The sequence below is a fragment of the Leptonychotes weddellii genome, chromosome 9 (assembly GCF_054177405.1).
Source record: "Leptonychotes weddellii isolate Sample4059 chromosome 9, ASM5417740v2, whole genome shotgun sequence".
NCBI lineage: Eukaryota > Metazoa > Chordata > Mammalia > Carnivora > Phocidae > Leptonychotes > Leptonychotes weddellii.
In genome coordinates, this window is record NC_138377.1 from 25,015,882 (window position 1) to 25,037,185 (window position 21,304).

At 35.7% G+C, this 21,304-nt stretch overlaps 1 protein-coding gene across 1 annotated transcript in view; it reads right to left on the minus strand.

Moving 5' to 3' along the window:
• Window positions 1-21,304, minus strand: part of DNAL1 (dynein axonemal light chain 1) — a 37,787-nt gene that overhangs the window by 10,915 nt on the left and 5,568 nt on the right. The window contains exons 2-5 of the mRNA XM_006730949.3: window positions 19,484-19,522; window positions 16,408-16,517; window positions 13,641-13,696; window positions 7,434-7,489 (exon numbers count right to left, since the gene is read on the minus strand). Coding sequence (XP_006731012.1) covers window positions 7,434-7,489; window positions 13,641-13,696; window positions 16,408-16,517; window positions 19,484-19,522 — 261 coding nt within the window. The remainder of the gene's footprint in view (window positions 1-7,433; window positions 7,490-13,640; window positions 13,697-16,407; window positions 16,518-19,483; window positions 19,523-21,304) is intronic.

Consider the following 21,304-nt stretch of genomic DNA (forward strand, 5'->3'; position numbering starts at 1 on the left):
GTGCTCTCTGTCTCTCATTCTCTCTCGCAAATAAATAAATAAAATCTTTAAAAAAAAAAAAAAGAAATAAAATCTTAAAAAAAAAAAGATATGTTATAAATTCCTTTAGACAGGGTAACTTTTGACGATGTCTGTGATGTTTTATTCAAGTACTAATTTAGTTTTAGTTTAGTTTTCAGCCATTTGGATGTAACTGTTTTGCCATTACCAAATTGCAGTGCACTTGGGGACTTTGCTTGGCAATATGACTTTGTGGAATGAGAATTTCCTATGTATACTGACTTACTAATGTATAGATTTTGGATGCCCAGAGTATAGTTTTTTCAATATATTTTCAATCTATTCCACTGTCTATTATACTTCTGTAAATGTAAGGATTTACTAACCAGCTCAATTAGATTACTATTTTTATGTGTTCTAATCATTTGAGAAGTGATTAGTGTCTAAATTATGAAACTGAATTCTACAAAGATGGACTGACAAAAACAACAGTTGAGATGAAACAGCTGTATATTAAGACTAAATTAAACCTTAAAGAAAAATTTTAAAGGTGTTGAAACCATTCCAAGCAACATAAGTTTCTAATTATTTGTAAGGAGGTAATAGTGATAAGATTTTGGTGAAGCAATCTGGTGACTATCAACTAGTAAACCTGGCTAAGTTTGTGTAAATCAGTTCAGTGGAATCTGTCATTAAATACACTGGCTCTTTGGAGAACTGGACATGGAGTAAACAGGTATTTAGCAAACTGGTCTGCTTCTGCATGCGAACAAATCATTCCTCCTCCTAGTTTCTTCCTCTGTAAAATGAGGAGGTTGGCATATTGAGATACCATTTCACACTCATTAGGATGGCTACTATCAAGCAAATGGAAAATAACAAGTGTTGGCAAGTATATGAAGAAATTGGAACCCTTGTGCACTACTGGTGGGAACGTAAAATGGTACAGCTACTACAGAACAGTTTGGTGGTTCCTCCAAAAATTAAAAAATATGATCCAGCATTCCCACTTTTTTTTTTTAAGATTTTATTTATTTATTTGACAGAAAGAGAGAGAGCACAAACAGGGGGACTGGCAGGCAGAGGGAGAAGCAGGCTCCCTGCTAAGCAAGGAACCCAATGCGGGACTCAATCCCAGGACCCTGGGATCATGACCTGAGCAGAAGGCAGCTATTTAATAAACTGAGCCACGCAAGCATGCTGGCATTCCCAATTCTAAGCATACACCCAAAAGAATAAGCAGAGTTTTGAAGAGATATTTGGATACCAATGCTCACAGCAGCATTATTTACAATAGTCAAAAGGTGGAAGCATCCACTGGTGGATGAATGAATAAACAAAACAAAATATGGTATATACATACAATAAAATATTATTCACCCTTAAAATGGAAATAAATTCTGATACACGCTACAACAAAATGAACCTTGAGGACATTATGCTAAGTGAAATAAGCCAGTCACATGAAGACAAATACTGTATGATTCCATTTACATGAGGTACGTATAGTAGTCACATTCATAGAGACAGAAAGTAGAATGGGGGTTTTAGAACTGAGGGGAGGGGACAAGGAAATTATTGTTCAATGGGTACAGAGGTGCAGTTTTACCAGCTGAAAAGAGTTCCGGAGATGGATAGCATTGATGGTTGCACAATAATACAAATATACTTAATACCATTGAACTGTACACTTAAAAATGGTTACCATGGTAAATTTTATGTTATGTGTATTTTGCCACAATAAAAAAAAGGAAAAGAAATGAGGAGGTTGGACAAGAAGTTCTCTAAGATCCCTTTCAGCTATTAAAGTTTATGATTCTTTGAGGTCAACAAACCACTATGTACTGAAAACAAAAAAATATCTGTTCCGTAAATAGTATTACATTGGAAGTTATAGGAATGGGAAGGGCTTAATGAAGTGCTGTAAAACCTCCATTTTGGACCACATAAAATGATGATGATTATTATTTTTTGCTTTTTATATAAAGTAATGAATTCAGATAACATAATGTTGCTTAGAAGTCTTTAGGAAGATCTGGGGGGCACCTGGGTGGCTCAGTCGTTAAACGTCTGCTTTCCGCTCAGGTCATGATCCCAGGGTCCTGGGATCGAGCCCGACATTGGGCTCCCTGCTCTGCAGGAAGCCTGCTTCTCCCTCTCTCACTCCCCCTGCTTGTGTTCCCTCTCTGGCTGTGTCTCTTTGTCAAATAAATAAATAAAATCTTTAAAAAAAAAAAAAAGAGGGGCGCCTGGGTGGCTCAGTCATTAAGCGTCTGCTTTCGGCTCAGGTCGTGATCCTGGGGTCCTGGGATTGAGCCCCACATCAGGCTCCCTGCTCAACCGGGAGTCTGCTTCTCCCTCTCCCACTCCCCCTGCTTGTGTTCCCTCTCTCGCTCTCTCTCTGTCAAATAAATAAATAAAATCTTTAAAAAAAAAAAAGTTTTTAAGATCTGATTCATAAACAGTTAAGAACTGCTCGTAGGCAATTGATTATAAATATATAAAACAAATAGCTTTTATATTATAAACAGGAAGTGAATAGAGAGAAATTACCTCATTCATCGTAGCAACAAAAAATATAAATTACCTGGGAATACATTTTTGTAAGAAGTGTACAGGCCTTATAGGAATTAAAACTAAAATTCTACTGAAAGAAAAAAAAAATCTAAATAAATCTGCCTATGAGGAAAGTCTCATTATTATAAAGATACCAATTTTCTCCAAATCAATCTATAAATTCAATGTAATTCTAAGGCTTCCAAAGGGAGTTTATTTTTGTGAACTTGATAAACTGATTTTCAAGTTTCTCTCGAAGAGTAAATGTCTAAGAAAAGCCAACAAACATTTTGAACAAAGAAAGAGGACTTATCCAAATAGGTATCAAAACATATTATAAAGCTAAAGAAAATTAAAGCAGCATGATATTTGAGCTGGAATATGTAAGTAAAACAACAAATAGAAAGAAACTTGGCCATCCAGGAACCCACCCATGCATACACAGAGTTTAGTAGGAGGCATTTACAGTGGGCAAAGGAGATTTTTCAACATATGGTTAACCATTTGAAGGAAAAAAAATAAGGTTTGATACCTGCCTCATACAACATATAAAAATAAACTCCAGATGGATTAAAGATATAAACTTTAAAAATTTACACTTAGGGGCGCCTGGGTGGCTCAGTTGGTTAAGCGACTGCCTTCGGCTCAGGTCATGATCCTGGAGTCCCGGGATCGAGTCCCGCATCGGGTTCCCCGCTCAGCGGGGAATCTGCTTCTCCCTCTGACCCTCCCCCCTCTCATGTGCTCTCTCTCTCTCTCTCAAATAAAAAAATAAATAAAATCTTAAAAAAAAAAAACCAAAAAACTACAGAAGTACTAGAAGAAAATATAACACTATATCTAGAAGTAAAGACCTTCTATATAAGATACAAAACATAGAAGTCATAAAGTTTGACAAATAAATTTGACAAATTTTTTTTTTTAAGATTTTATTTACTTATTTGACAGAGAGGGATAGTGAGAGCAGGAACACAAGCAGGGGGAGTGGGAGAGGGAGAAGCAGGCTCCCTGCGGAGCAGGGAGCCTGATGCAGGGCTCAATCCAGGACCCTGGGATCATGACCTGAGCCGAAGGCAGACGCTTAATGACTGAGCCACGCAGGCACCCCAAATTTGACAAATTTTAAAATTCCATTTGGCAACTACAAATAAAGTAAAAAAACAAGGGACAAACTAAGAAAAATACATTTAATAATTCTGAAAACTGGGTTCCCTGGCTGGCTCAGTCAGAGGGGCATGTGGCTCTTGATCTCAGGATTGGGAATTTGAGCCCCTTGGTTGGGTGTAGGGAGTACTTAAAAATAAAATCTTAAAAAAAAATCTGAAAACTGTTTGCATTAAATTGAAGTGTAGAATCTGCAATCAGATTGCCTAGATTTGACTATCTTGGCCAAGTCCTCCACCCCTTCCCTCTTCTTCCCTCCTACCCTCCGCCATTCTTCCATCATTTTCTTTTTTGAGAGAGAGAGAGAGAGTTCTCACACAATCATTTCCATCATTTTCTTATCTGTTCATCCATAGAGGTACACTTGGGTTGCTTCCATCTTTTGGTTACTGTGAATAATGCTGCTATAAACATGGGTAAACAAATATTTTCCTTGTATTTTAGGGGGAATCATCTGTTTGTTTCTTTTTAGGTAAAGAATAACATACAAGATAACAACAAACAAACAAACAAAAAACCCCACACAGTACAAATAAGCATAAAAAGAAAAGTGTTTCGCACCCCACAACTCTTCCTTTCTGCAGAGGCAACAGCTATCACCAGAAATATTTGTGTGTGTGTGTGTGTGTAACATATTTGGTCCAACATCTTTGTTCATGTATGTGAGTATGAAAAACTCCTAGATATAGAATAGCTGGGACAAGGTAAATACATATTGAAGACTGTGATAGCTACTACAAACTGCCGGTCTCAGCAACAGTGTTTAAGAGTGCCTGTTCACTATACTTGGGCACTTTACATAAATACCTGAGACCAAGAGTCTTTATCCTGAAATGAGGATTTTTTTTTTAATCTTAAAATGAGGACATTATCTACTTGTGAATTTCAAAGGAGACAATGCATATAAAGAGTCTGCTACATAGTTAATAAATGTTAACAACAGTTATAGTAATAATATTCTCAACAATGGATATTAGAAATATCGAGAGTGCTTAGAATTCAATAAGAAAAAAATAAAGCCAATAGAAAAATGGGTAAAAACTATAGTTGGTCAATTTCCAAAAGAGGAAACATACATAACAAATATATAGGAACACGTTCAAAGTCACAACTAACTAAAGAATACAGATTAAAACAATACAATACTCCATTTTTGCCTATCATATTGGCAAATATTAAAAAAATGGATAATACTCATGGATATTAAGGGTGGAGGGGATAATCCTCACCCATATACCACTGATGGAAGTAGAAACTGGCACTAGCATTATAAGAGCAATTTGAGGTACCTATCAAAAATTTAAATGCACACAAATATTCTCAGCATTTCTACTTTTAGCAATCTACGTTTAGCAATCTATATAAACATTCAAATAACTGTTGAAGGATAGATGTGTGAAGATGTTCACTGCAGCATGATTTGTAATAACAAAAAAAAGAGACACCCCTTCCTCAAGAAAATAATCTAAACACTCAGCAGTACTGGAATAAATACATTGTTATATACTGAAACTGTGTAAAACTATAAAGCTATTAAAAAATAATGCATGGGGGGGCGCCTGGGCGGCTGTCAGTTAAGCATCTGCCTTGGGCTTAGGTCATGATCCCAGGGTCTTGGGATTGAGCCCTGCATTGGGCTCCCTGCTCAGCAGGAAGCCTGCTTCTCCCTCTGCCCGACACTCCTCCTGCTTGTGCTCTCTCCCTCTCTCTCTGACAAATAAATAAAATCCTTAAAAAATAATAATAATGCATTTGAGGGGTGCCATGGTGACTTAGTCTGTTAAGCATCTGCCTTCAGCTCAGGTCATGGTCCAGTCCTGGGACTGAGCCCCATGTCAGGCTCCCTGCTCAGCAGGGAGTCTGCTTCTCCCTCTGCCCCTACCCCTGCTTGTGTGAGAACTCTCTCTCTCTCAAATAAATAAATACAATCTTTAAAGAAAAGAATAATGCATTGGGGCGCCTGGGTGGCTCAGTTGGTTAAGCGTCCCACTCTTAATTTTGGTTCAGGTCGTGATCTCGGGGTTGTGAGATCGAGCCCTGCATTGGGCTCCACGCTCAGCGAGGAGTCTGCTTCTTTCCCTCTTCCTCTACCTCTGCCCCTCCTCCAGCACATGCTCTCTCTAAAATAAATAAAATAAATCTTAAAAAAAAATACATTAGATCTTTATATTTTGACATGGAAGGATATCCCTGATACACTGTTGAATGAAAAAGCAGAAAAAATATGCCCTATATATTATCAGTACAAACATATATAACGTATATATACACACACATACACATGCACACACACACAGATATCTATAGGTAAAAAGAGGAAAGACTTTCACAGTGTATTTCATATATTTATGAATGGCTTGATTTGTTTTTTTATAATTAACATATATTACTCTTAGAATTAAAAATTTAACCTAATAGTTTTTGTAATTAGGAATATATTGAGTCACTCAGTAAATATTTACAGAGTGCCTACTACATGTATCAAGCACTAATATAGATGCTGATGAAAAAAACTAATGTACTCATTAGGATTCATGTGTGTGTGTGACATGACAGAAAGAGAGAGAACAAACAAATGAAAATTTCAGATAATAATAAGAAAGATGAAAAAAATTATAAGTAGTTAGAGTTATTGCCTAGAGGGCTACTTTAGATATAGGGTAGCTGGGACACTTTTGTGGAGGTGACATCTAAGCTAAAGTGTGATGGCCAGTAAGGTAGAAATCCAAAGTAACAGAGTTGTTAAGGCAGAAGAAATAGCAAGTACAGAGTCTTCAGGTGGGAACAGACTTGGTGTGTTCAAGGAAGAGAAAGACCAGTGGCTGGAGATTACCAACTAGAAAGAAGAGTAATATGGACTGAGATCTGAAAGGAAGGCAAGAGGCCAGATCATATATACAAATGGGCTTGTCAGTTTCAGGACATTTACATTTGTTGTCCCACCTCAGTCTGGAGCACCAGTCCCTTGGTCAGCTCTGTTGCTTACATCCTCACTTCCCATCCATCTATGCTCTTGTATATGCCTTATTTTTCTTCATTGCCTTCATCACCACCTGTATTATACAATCTATTGTATATGTACCATACAAATATTTTCTAGTCTGCCTCCCTCTACCGTAATGGAAGTTCTAGGAGAGCAAGGACTTCATTTCATATTCTCTGTACCTCTAATGCCTAGAACAGCACCTGGCTTAAAGTAGGCATTCAGGAAACATACTAAATGAATTTGTTAAATGAATAAATAACATGAAAAAATGATCTTTACATATTAAGTAAAAAACAAAAAGAGATGCAAAACAATATGTACATACCCATCAAAGAATAGAAAAAAATGCAAGAAAGATGACAATCAAAATGTTAGCAATATTTATGAGGTGCCTGGGTGGTGTAGTCAGTTAAGCATCCAACTCTCGGTTTTCGCTCAGGTTGTGATCTCAGGGCCGGGATCGAGCCCCCACCTCAGGCTCTGTGCTCAGCGCAGAGTCTGCCTGTGACTCTCTCCCCCTCTCACTCTGCCCCTCCCCCTGCACACTCTCTCTCTCAAATAAATAAATCTTAAAAAAAATAGTTACCAATATTTAAACTGTAAGTGATCTATAGGTACCTTTTACAGTTGCTTTTCTACTTTGTAAAGTTTCTGAAATGGACAAATATTACTTGTATATTAAGGAAAAAAAGTGCATGCTTTTTTAAAGAAATAAATAACAACCTACCAGTCCATTTAAGTTCTTTATGTTGTTTCTTCCTAAAGACAATATCCTCAAGTTTTCTGCAGTGGAAAAAAAACAATTTTTTGTTTATGAGAATCATATTATAACAGTTGTAAATCTAGTATAATAAAGTATTAATAAATTTTATATAATAAATATACTTATATAGTAAGTAAGAAAGGCTATATTAATTAAAAGTGGTATTCAAGTCAATTCAATTCAAGAAATTGACTTACTTATCATCTAAGGCAAACACTACAACTATAATTTCACATCATGACAATATTAAATTTACAAACGGTTAGCTATTTTGAATGCATGGTTTTAAACTGCTGGCTAGTAAAAATATTTCAGGGCTAAAATAAGAGTAAAGAAGATTTGATCTTTAAATTTGGAAGCATATATATTTCAAATCTACTATAGTATAAGGACTCACACTAGAAAATAGGAACATATTTATGTATAGCCCACCTCACTCCACAAAGGATTAAAAGTGAAATCAATTTAACTAGTATTTTAAAAATCTTTTGCTTTCAATCTTTTAAAGAATTTGATTGTGATTTGCTTTAAAAATTCTTATTTGTATTTTTTAAAAGGATAGTTCTATTTGTGTATCTATAGGCTATTTCTAGAAGAAAAAAAAGAAAATAGAAAAGTAGTTGCTTTATAGTCAGAGGAAAACTTAGTTTCTATTGTAACCTTTTTTGAACTGTTTGCATAAAACCGTGTGCATGTATTATTTTTCAAAATTAAAAAAAGATTTCTAGCAAAATAAAGGAAACTTCATTTCTGTTCTAAAAACCTGTTGATTACTTATGCATAAGTTATACACTTAGTTTTCACAACGTAACCTTCTGTAACTATGTTGTCCAATATGGTAGTTACTAGCCACATGTGGCTATTTAATTTAAATTAATTAAAATTAAATACAATTTAAAATTCAGTTTCTCAATCATACTAGCCACATTTCAAAAGCTTAACAGCTGTATGTGGCTAGTGGTAACTATACTGGGACGGTGCAGACAGCTCTATTGGATTGCACTGTTTCACAAAATCCATAATTGAATGGTTAAGAACACAAATTCACTCAACTGAGTTCCAATCCCAGCTCTCTAGGGAAGCAACCAAACTTCTTTGAATCACAGTTTCATCATATATAAAATGAGGAAATATAATATCTACCTTATCAGGATATCAGGATTGGGGTGCCTGGGTGGCTCAGTCTGTTGAGACTCTTAGTTTCAGCTCAGGTCATGGTCTCAGGCTCAAGAGATGGAGCCCTGTGTTGGGCTCTGTGCTCAGCACAGAGTCTGCTTGAGATTCTTTCCCCTCCTCCTTCTCACCCCCCCTCAAGCTCTCTCCCAAATAAATAATTATAAAAAGAAGAATATCAGGATTAAATGAGATAATTTTCTAAAACATTCAGCATAATGCTTAATCCATGGTAAGTACACAATAAATGATGTCTGTGTGTACGTATGTGTTTGTGTGTGCATGTGTGTATCAGGTGTACACGGTTATATAAACTTTGTTTTAATTTATTTAATTTAATGAATTATTTTAAATTCTGTTATGAGAAACATTTAACTTTCAGGACAAAGTATTTTAAGAGTGATCTAATTCATGCAAAATGCTTTAATCATTGAAAGAAGACCCCTTGTTATGGACTGAACTGTGTCCCCCTACCCTAAAATTCACAGTTGTAGTCCTAGCACCAGTACCCCAGAATATGACTGTATTTGAACACAGGATTTTAAAGAGGTAATTAAGGTAAAATGAGATCATTTTAGGTAAAATTCAATATGACTGGTGCCCTTATAAGAAGAGGAGATTAGGACACAGACAGAAACAGAGGAAAGACCATTAAAGACCAAGGGAAAAGATGGTCATCCATAAGCCCAGGAGAGAGGCCTCAGAAGAACTCAATCCTGCCAAAACCTTGGTCTTGGACTTCTAGCCTCCACAATTACCAGAAAATAAATTTCTATTGTTTAAGCCACCTAGTCTGTGGAATTGATTATGGCAGCCCTAGCAAACTAACACATCCCATATAGCTATAAATGTGTGAAAATTAAATATTTAAGAAAATCACATAATCAATTATTTTTTAAAGCTTCTTGATATGGAAAGATTGGCATTTTATTTTTTCTATAAAAAAAGCTTATTCAAAAAGTTATTTGGAGCGCCTGGGTGGCTCAGTCGGTTAAGTGTCTGCCTTCTACTCAAGTCATGATCCCAGAGTCCCAGGATAGAGCTCCTGGGCAGGCTCCCTGCTCAGTGAGGAGTCTGCTTCTCCCACTCCTTCTGCCCCTCCCCCCTTCATATTCCCTCTCTTGCTCACTCTGTCTCTCTCAAATAAATAAAATCTTTAAAAAAAAAGTTATTCACATATTTATTGAGCATCTACTATATGGTAGGAACAGCTATAATCACTCATGATATAACAATGAATAATACAGATAAAAATTCCTGCTGATATTGAGCTAATAATTTGCCAGATGATAAACAAAATAAGTAAGTATGTTAGATACTGACAAGTGTGAAGGAGAAAAAAAGCAGGTAAAAAGAATGAAATGTCAAGGGGTTGGGAGCAGTTGACATTTTGGATAGAGGGTGACTTCTAAGACTTAAAGGAAGTGAGGCAGCTAACCATGAGGATCTGTGGAGGAAGAACATTTACAGGCAGAGGAACTTCAAGGACAAAGGCTTTGAGGCAGGACCACATCAGAAGTGTTCACAAAACACAAAAAGCTGGCTGAGAGAATGGGAGGAGAGTAATAGGAGATGAAATTAGAAAGATAATGGGTCTTGGGGATGTGTGAGAAAGGAGTTAAGAAATTACCAGGGAATTTGGCCTAAGCAAAGAAAAGAATGGAACTGTTGTTATCTGAGAAAGACATACAAAAAGTTGGTTTGGCTGGGGCTGGAGAAGGATATCAGTACTTAGATTTGGACATGTTAATTATGAGATGTGTAAGGACGCCTGGGTGGCTCAGTTGGTTGAACTACTGCCTTCGGCTCAGGTCATGATCCTGGAGTCCTGGGATCAAGCCCCGCATCGGGCTCCTTGCTCTGCAGGGAGCCTGCTTCTCCCTCTGACCTTCTACCCTCTCATGCTGTTTCTCTCTTTCTCTCAAATAAATAAGTAAAATCTTTAACAACAACAAAATATTAATTATGAGATGTGTATTAGACATCCAATGGAAATATCAGGCAACTGTCCATGAATCTGGAGTTCAGAGGACATGCCTGCGTTAGAGGTACAAATGTGAGAACCATCAGCATATAGACGGTAAAGCCATGACCTGGATGAAATAATCCAGGGAGTAGGTGAAAATAGAAAAGAGAACAGATCCAAGAACTGGGTCCTGGGGTACTCTAACACTTAAAAGTCGGGGAAGACCGGGAAGGAGCAGTCTAAGAAATCAGGAGGGTACAGCATCCCAGAAATCAAATATTGAAATTGCTTCAAAGAGGAACAAAATCATCCATGTCAAAATATGCTGCTAGGTCCACTAAGATGAGGACTGAGAAACAACCTCAGGAACTGGAGATAACAAATATATGCAACTCTTCCAAAGATAATATCAAACTTAATATGTAAAACTCCTTTAAAAAATACAACTCCTTTAAAAAAAAATACACATGAAAATGGTGACGGAAGGCTAAAAAGATCTTACTTATTACTGTATAAGGAAAGAAATTATGATATCAAAGTTAATGACAATGAGAATAGTATTGTTAGAAAGAAAACTCTGGGGGCTCCTAGGTGGCTCAGTCAGTTAAGCATCTGACTGTTGATTTTGGTTCAAGTCATGATCTCGGGGTCGTGGGATCGAGCCCCGAGTGGGCTCAGTGCAGAGTCTGCTTGGGATTGTCTCTCTACCTCTCCATCTGCCCCTCCCCTGGCTTGTGCACTCGCACATGCGCTCTCTCTAATAAATAAATAAAATCTAAAAAAAAAGAAAAGAAAACTGTTATTAGTATTGAAGGTCAACTGAAGAGCAGAAAGATAGGAGGAAAAAGATCAATTAGGAGGCTATCACAAAAGTCATAAGGTACTGTCTTTCAAACTATGGGTGATATGAAATCAACTTAGTGGGTTATGACAAGCAATTAAAAAAAGTATATTGTCTCATTATCATTCCTCCAAATCAGAGATCTTTAGTGGTTCCTCTTTGCCTAGTGAAGACCAAATGCCTTAATGTTGCATTCAAAGTCATTAAAAGCTGTGCCACCCTATTCACACCTGAACACATCATTCCTTTTTATGACTCTTTGCATTCATTAATGCAGTGCTTTTTTTCTTTGAGAACAGCCCCTTCCTCTAACAGGAAAATTCTATAAGAAACAAGAGTAAGAATGTCAAGTTTAGGGGTGTCTGGGTGGCTCAGTAGGTTAAGCATCTGCCTTCAGTTCAGGTCACGATCCCAGGGTCCTGGAATCAAGCCCTGTGTCGGGCTCCCTGCAAAGCGGGGAATCTGCTTCTCCCTCTCCCTCTGCCACATGCCCCCCACTTGTGCACACGCTCTCTCTCTCTCAAATAAATAAAATCTTAAAAAAAAAAAGAATGTCAAGTTTAAATGTCACTTCTCCCTCTAAAGACTTCTCTAGTCATCATCATAATTACACTTTCTTTAGGAACATGGCATTGGATTATAATAATAAATATCCACTTCATATAGTTATTGTGAAGATTAAATGAGTTCATATATATAAAGTGCTTTGAATAATGCCTGGTGGATATATGCTCAAGAAATACCAGCTATTATTACAGTTAGTGAGGAATATGTTCTATCACTTTAGATAATGAGCTCCTTGAGGGCAAGCATTACATCTTACTACCATCTCTTCCAAATCTCCATCCCCCTCCCAGGACCCTACTCAAAGTTGGCATTCAGTATCTATGTAGTCCTGGAGAGGGAACATTTACTAATAGAGCTATGCATAAGATGACTCAATCTATTCCAGTTAGGTTTGTAAAAAAAAGAAAGAAAGAAAGAAAGAAATCTTTAAAAAATTTATACTGGAACCTATGCTATAAGGGTAAATATTGTTTTACAAACCTATTCCATTTCATGTGTGTGTATATATTAGATAAGTGTATTCATATGAATATATGTACTGAGTCATGAATTCATATGTATTCCTTACTGTGGAAAAGTGGTCAAAAGTGTTTGAAAAACACAATCTAAGGGAGAGATAACATGGGTCTAAATTAAAGCTGTAACTTCTGGAAATGAAAAAGCAACAAATTATTTGAGAGCTCTTTCAAAGAGTAGAGTTAACAAGACTTCGTGATGGACTTGGACGCAGGTCTTAAGGGAAGTAAAGGACGAGGATGGTAGGTTAAATAATGGCTCACCAAAAGATACCTAAATCTTAAACCTTGGAGCCTGTGAATGTTACCTTATATGGGGAAAAAGTACTTGGCAGATGTCATCAAGTTAAGGATCTTAAGATAAGGACAGTATCCTTGATTATGCAGGTATTCCCTAAATGCAGTCACATATATCCTCATAAGAGGAAGGCAGAGAAAGATTTGACACAGACAAAAGAGGAGAAGTCAATCTGACCACAGAGGCAGAGATTAGTGATGCCCTCATAAGCCAAGGAATATGGCAGCCATCAGAATCTAGAAGAGGCAAGGAACAGATTCTCCCCAAAAGCCTTCAGAGGCAGCGTGGCTCAGTCAAAACCTTGATTTTGATCCACTGAAACCAATTTTAGACTTGTATCCTCCAGAACTGTTCTTTTGTTGTTCCTGTTGTTTTTCAGAACTGTTGCTTTAAGCCACCAAGTTTCAGCAACCATAGGAAACTAGCAGGAGTCAGAACCCTTGGCAACTGGGATGGTGGCAATGTCATTAACACAGATAAGGAGCACAAGAAAAACAATGATAGTGAAGAATTAAAATTTAAATACAAGTATGAAACACAAGACAAATTTGAACAAAAAATATATAATTAAAAAATCTATTTAATTCTAATTCTATAAAAGCTTTAAAATGTCTTTAAAATGTTTAGATCTTGTGTTCTAATTTTCTTTGGATAACCAGATTTAAGACACATGGTTTATATATTCTCTCTGTCATCTGACAATTACTGTGGTTAAAACAGGTGCCAGCTTCTGGGATTACATAGTGTCTCTGGAATGTTTATTCCAATAACGAGAAAATCCAAGAACCATCTGTTACTGTGGATCACTTACTTAAGCCATTGAGGTTGGCAATTTTTTCAATGCAGTTTGTAGACAGTGAAAGCTTCCTTAAAAAGAACAAAGGAAAACTTGAATTAATACAAAACAATTTTAAATGGTGTAGCAGATAAATAAATAAATAAATAAATAAATACATGGTGTATCAGAAATTATTCCTCAAGTGCCCATACAAGATAATATTTAAGTCATGTTTTCTTTTTACACTGAATCCTTTTTTCCCTCTCAGACATGGCATGTATTCTTTCATTTTGAAATCCTCATACTTTTTTTCTGATTACAGAAGTTAATACATATTCATTGTAGAAAATTAAAAAAAAAAACTTTCTGAAGTAATTTGGTGTTTTCTATTAAATTTTTTAAATGCATGTGTTCTTTGACCCAGTGATTCATTTCTAGGAATACATCCTACTGAAATACTAATACCAATGCCAAAAGATATATAAACCAGATTATTTAGAGTATTATTGTAACAAAAAAAAAATGGGGAAAAAGTCTATAAACATCTAGCAACTGAGGGATAGATAATGGAAAAACTATGCTGTCACTAACACAGATTAAATTGGGCTCCAGATACCAGCTTGGAAAGATGTCCATGATGTGCAGTCAAGTTAAAAACCACCTAGCAGAACAATACATTTTATAAGATCCCTTTTGATAAAAAAGCAGATATATGCATGTACAAAGATATTTATTTGCTCATGTGTTAAATAAATCATTCAGAAATGTATACTGAAGAAGTCATGTGTAATCCTAACCACACAGATTCCCCCAGAGAGAACTACTTTTAATGGTTTGTATATATTTGTCTAGGTTTTTTCTACTCATAATTTAATTATGTAAAAAAATTTTAGGGGTTCCTCGGTTCTCGGTTGAGCATCTGACTGTTGATCTCAGCTCAGGTCTTGATCTCAGGGTCATGAGTTCAAGCCCCGCATTGGGCTCCACGCTGGGTGTGGAGACTATTTACCAAAAAAAAAAAAAAAAGAAAAAAATATTTTATGTAGGGAACATAACTACACATTCTTAGTCTTCCTTTCTTGACAAAATATTTAATATTTTAGAATATTTCATGCAAAAAATATAATAAAAGCTAATTTTGTTGAACACAATCTGTGCTCAGTATTCTTCCAAGTACTTTACATAAACTGTTTTAACCATCACAACAATCCTGTGAAGTAAGTACTATTATTATCAGCCATATTTTACAAATAAGTAAACTGAGGTACAAAGATGTTAAGCAATTTGCCTAATATTACATAGCCAGAAAGGGGCAGAGTCAAATTTAAAACCCCCCCAAAACTGACTCTAGAACATGTGATCTTATCCTTTCTGATATGACTTGAAGAAGAATTATTCATTTTTTTACAAAAGCAATTACTGTACAGTGTAAATTATTGGTCAAATTGCATATTTTCTAGTAATCCCCAACTCCTGACAACTACCAGTGAAAAATGGAGTGCCTTAAATCTGGGAATATGATTGGGGATGAATTCTTTAATTGTTGTTTAGGCAACCTGCCCAAAGAGATAGTCAGCAAAAATATGAACAGGCTGACTCTTTCCAAGCAGTTTCCAAGGTACTTTGGTACTAAGAACAATACCTTCTCAAATGTTTGCCTTTGAGAAGGCTTTATGATAAAAAGATATTTGACCACTTTGAAACAGTGCTCTTTGAAATCATGCTTTTGAAGCAAAAAAAAAAAAATCTAAGGTGGAGTTTTATATAATACACTGTGCTGTCATCATAAAGGACAAGTTGCATACAATAACTATGTTTGGTTTTCCCATTTCCCTAAGGGAAATGAAACATAGACAGATATTAGTCTAATTCATAGGTTCACAAATTACGTGTCTAAGAGGTACTCAAGTTGCTTATTATAAATACAGATTCCTATATTTCATCAGTAGATATTCTGTTTCTATAAATTTGGGGTGGGGCTTATCTCCTGCATAAGGAGATTCTTATGTAGGTAGTCAGTGCACTACACTTCGAAACACACAGGGTGGAGAAATCAAAAAGAACCCCAAGTGATTCTATAACATTCTACAGCTCTGAGAAGAGACACTGCAGCCTGAGAGCATGGTCACAAGGTGTCATGGTATAATTGCCTCAAATTAGCCACAGAACCTTACTAAAAAGTACGTAGAGTATTTAGAAAATAAGTTAAGAGGAACTAATAAAGATCTGATACTTAAAGTCACAGGAAAATAGAATTACAAAATAATAAGTATAATTTGATCCCAATTAGGAAAAGAAATTAGAAGGCTCTATATCAAAATGCTAACACTGGTTCTCAAGAGGTGGTGCAATTTTGGTTGATATTAATTCCTTTCCTTTGTGCTTTTTATATTTTCTAGATGTTTTACAATGTATTTTTATAATTTGAAGAAAAAATTTAAAGCAGCATCTCTTAGGCTTCTGGTAAGTATAGTACTGACTGGCTAATTTTATAAGAGAAAGTATTAGATTTTATGACAATAATAGTCTTATTGTGTTATTTAGTTTCTCCCAAGAGACCAGGAAACTTCTTTTTTCCAGGCACATTATACAAATTCTACTGTAAAAAAATACTATATTGTTCAGGGTTACTTTATTAGTAGTCCCATAAACCAATAATCTCTTATGTTTGGCTTTGCCAAAGGGGGAATTACATTAACCAAACAAACAAAAAAAGAGAAATGAAGATCACAGGAAACAAACACATTTTTTCTAGTTTGTGTATTTAGAAAAGAAAGGGAAAAAAGACAAGAGAACTTACTCGCAATTAGCAAGTGTGGACAAGGATGCATCCATCTTCTCTATAGGGGGAATCTGAGCATAAAGCTTTATCTCTTTGGCTTCGGATGGCTTTTGACTGGTTTTCTCTTCCTATGATAAAAATTAGTTTGGAAGTGAACCCAGATTATAATACAGAACTAAAAAAGTCCAGAATACCCTAAGGCTTTTAATGTTTATTTCAAAACAATTATTAGAATTTCATAACTCTGTGCATTCTTTACAATTCACTTGCTGACATTTACTAACTGACCCTGATAACCAGGCTTCTACATGGCTGGTTCAGATAATTTATTGTTAGGTCCCAACCAAATGGAAAGGAGGAGGAAAGAAAATAACTTCCATTTCTGTAATATTTAAAATCCTTGGGACGCCAGGGTGGTGCAGTCAGTTAAGCATCCACCTCTGGCTCAGGTCAGGATCCCAGGGTGCTGGGATCGAGCCCCACATCAGGTTCCTTGTTCAGCAGGGAGCCTGCTTCTCCCTCTGCCTGCCACTCCCCCTGTGTGTACTCTCTCTCTCTCTCTGACAAATAAATAAATAAATAAATAAATAAATAAATAAAATCTTTAAAAAAATAAAATCCTTTAAGAGTCTAACAATAAACAAAAAAATACAACAACAATAATAACATTTTCTTGGGAAGAATTCTTTTTCTTTTTTTTTTTTTTTAAGATTTTATTTATTTGACACAGAGAGAGAGCACAAGCAGGGGGAGCAGCAGGCAGAGGGAGAGGGAGAGGCAGGCTCCCCGCCGGGCAGGGAGCCCGATACAGGGCTCGATCCCAGGATTCTGGGATCACGACCGAGCCGAAGGCAGTTGCCCAACAGACTGAGCCACCCAGGCACCCCATCTTGGGAAGAATTCTTTGTCCCTAAGAACCCTTTTCTTAAATATCAGATTTAGATCTATAAGATCAACTATTTTGTCATCTCGTCTTGCTTTTTCTTTTTTTTTTCAATTTTATTTATTCATTTGCCAGAAAGAGTACAAGCAGGGGGAACGGCAGGCAGAGGGAGAAGCAGGGTCCCCGCTGAGCAATGAGCCCCATGCGGGACTCAATCCCAGGACACTAGGATAATGACCTAAGCCAAAGGCAGATGCTTAACCGACTGAGCCACCCAGGCATCCCTCCTCTTGCTTTTTCTATACACAGTTCAGTCTGAGATAGAACCCCAAAATGCCAAGAATTCTGGAAGATAACATCCTTACAACACAGCTGAGGTCAAAGCTATTTGCTCTACTATTACTTAAACTCTATCTCAGATTTTCAGTACTATGTACACAATTTAAAATTTAATTACCAATATATGCTGCCTAATAATATTTTTGAAGTACCTCAATACTTAAAGTTAGTTCTCTCTCTCCAACAAAACAGGAAGCTCCTAAAGTGAAGGGCCCATTTCCTTTGCTTTCCTGTATTTTCTATAACATAGTGCACTATAAGACACACAGAGGCTTGTTTTTAAAAATCAAATCATAACATGTCAATACTAGAAAATACATAATTAAAAAAACAGAAAAAGAAAATACACAATAAGTTGAAAGAAAAATATCTAATACACATCCACTCAGTACTTATTTTTGTGTCATACATTTGTAGGTTATAAGAGGGGAACGGATACATAGTAGATCCTCAATAAATGTTAGCTTAATCAGTGAAAGAGTGAGCTTAATGTCTTCAAATAATCTTAAAGTCAACGATTTATGGCCACAATATAATCTAGAAATAGAACCTACAATGCAAAACAAAAAAGCAACCACTTATTATTTTAAGTAAATAAAGACCTAAAATCTGATTCAAAGAAAATCTAATACTAAATTTATTCCATATTTACTTTTCTTCTTTAACAAAACAGATTTTTCATTAACCAAACAGAAATAGATTTTTTAAATGCAAAGTACAAAGAAGTTTATAAGCACTAAAACAAGAATTCAAATATTTCATTATCCTATCCACCCTATTTTCCCTAGACATCAAGCCTCCTGAAAGACTTTTGATTCAAAGCTCAGCTTCAAAAGCAAAAGATACATTATTATACAAAAAACTATTGATAATATCCACAAAAAAGTTATCACTTGGCATAGAAATTGAGGCACTATCTCTATACTCTATGGAAATTCTATTTATGATGCTGAATTACAACTGTTCAAACTTTATAGAATGTTTTATTCAAAATATTTATAGTTTATATTCAATTCATGTTTTTTATAATGCAGTTTCCTTTCTTATGTTAGTATATGCTGTAGGATTTTTTTCCAGCTTTACTGACATGTAACATTGTATAAGTTTAAGGTGATGATTTTATACATGTATATATTATAAAATGATTAACACAATAAGGTTAGCTAACACATCCATCACCTAATTTTTTTTTGTTTTTGGTGCTAAGAACTTTTAAGATCCACTCTCTTAGCAGCTTTCAAGTATATAATGCAATATTATTAACTATAGTCACCATGCTGTATATTAGATCCCCAGGACTTGGCTTATAACTGGATGTTTGTACCCTTTGACCAACATCTCCCCATTTCCCCCACACCCCAGTCCCTGGCAATCACCATTCTACTCTTTGTTTCTGAGTTCAGCTTTTTTAGATTTTACGTATCTGTGAGATCATAGAGTATGTGTCTTTCTCTGTCTGATTTCATTTAGCATAATGCACTCAAAGTCCATCCATGTTGTCATAAATGGAAGGATTTCCTTCCTTTTTTGTGGCTGAATAATATTCCACTCTGTATATATACAATTTTTTTATCCATTTACACACTAATGGATATGTAGGATATTCATATTGATATAATCCACTGATTTTAATCAGACTTTCCCAGTTTTACTAGTACTCATTTATACACGAGTATGAATGTGTTTCTATGTGTGTATTAAGTGTATACAATTTTATCACCTATATAGGTTCACGTACCCAACACCACAGTCAAGACAGCTAAATAGTTCCAGTACCCCAAAGATTCCTTGTACTGAATGGTCAGATTTAAATAACTATCCAATAATTCTCCTTGTATGGTTTCTAAAAGAGGTAAAAATTCATATACTCACCCATCTGGCTAGAGCTTCTTTGATTGTTGTTGCTTTTGCCTTAAAAAGAGAAGAAACAAGAGTGTCTTTATTGGTATGATTTGTTGATTCAGTTTTCATGCAATGATTATTAGCCTCGGCATCTACCATTGAAAAGATTAACTTTTTTCTTTGAGACTTTATATGCAAACTGAGTGTTTTAATTTCCTGAAATCAGGATGATTTATTTAAATGCCTCTCAGAGAAATTAAGGAAATCATGATGTAATGCCCATATACTTCACTCCCACTTGGTTTACAAAAAAAATATAGCTTTCAACATTTGATATTAAAATAGATCTCATTTCATTGATTCTAAGATCTACATCTTGTACATTTTAACATCTTTGAAATTTGGATGCATTTTAAAACCAGGAACAATTTACAATTACTGTGGCCAGGTGGCAGTGGTGATGACCTAGAAAAATATTAACCATTTTATTTCATATACATATATTCCTTTGCAAAGAATGACATATGATAAAAATCTACATGCCTAAATACATTTAAAAGAACTCTGTCGTATATATATACCACATTTTCTTTATCCATTCATATGACCTCACTGATACGAGGAATTCTTAATCTCAGGAAACAAACTGAGGGTTGCTGGAGTGGTGGGGGGCGGGAGGGATGGGGTGGTTTGATGATAGACATTGGGGAGGGTGTGTGCTATGGTGAGCGCTGTGAATTGTGCAAGACTGTTGAATCACAGATCTGTACCTCTGAAACAAATAATACACGTTAAAAAAAAAGAAGAAGAATATAGCAGGAGGGGAAGAATGAAGGGGGGGATATTGGAGGGGGAGATGAACCATGGGAGACGACGGACTCTGAAAAGCAAACTGAGGGGTCTGGGGGGGCGGTGGGAGGATGGGTTAGCCTGGTGATGGGTATTGAGGAGGGCGCGTTGTGCATGGAGCACTGGGTGTTATACATAAACAATGAATCATGGAACACTACATCAAAAACTAATGATGTATGGTGATTAACATAACAATAAAAAAATTTTTTTAAATTAACTTATGATCCAGTAAAAAAAAAAAAAACAAAACCTCTGTCAATAGGTACAAAACAAAAATTCTAAGTGATAAGAAATTACTTGTTATGGTTTAATTCCAACTTCTTATTTTTCTTTCTTAGAACATAAAATAATGTTGCACCTTATAATCAATAGTATCTTAGATTCAATTTAATATGACACTTAAAACATTAAATGTGAGAAAAGGAAGACATCCTTTGAATTACGCTAGAGTTCATTTAAAAAAAAAAATCCTAAACAATACCAAAAGGAAAAGTTTAAAAATACAGTTGAGCCTCCAACGAGACAGGCATGAGGGACACCAACCTCCCCACCCCCACCCCCTGCAACACAGTCAAAAATCTGAGTATAACTTCTGACTCGCCAAAAACTTTAGTAATAGCCTACTATTGACCTGAAGCCTTACCAATAACATAAACATTTGATTAATACATATCTTGCATGTTATATGCATTATATACTATATTCTTACAATAAAGTAAACTAGAGAAAAGAAAATATTATTAAGAAAATCATAAGAGGGGTGCCTCGGTGGTTCAATAGGTTAAGTGTCCAACTCTTAGTTTTGGCTCAGGTTATGATCTCAGGGTTGTGAGATGGAGCCCCATATTAGGCTCAGTGTGGAGTCTGCTCAAGATTCTCCCTCCCTCTCAGCCCCTCCTCTGGCTCACAGGCTCTCTCTCTCTCTCTAAAATAAATTTTTAAAAAAAGAAAAAAAATCATAAGAGAAAATACATTTACAGTATTGCAGTGTATTTTTTT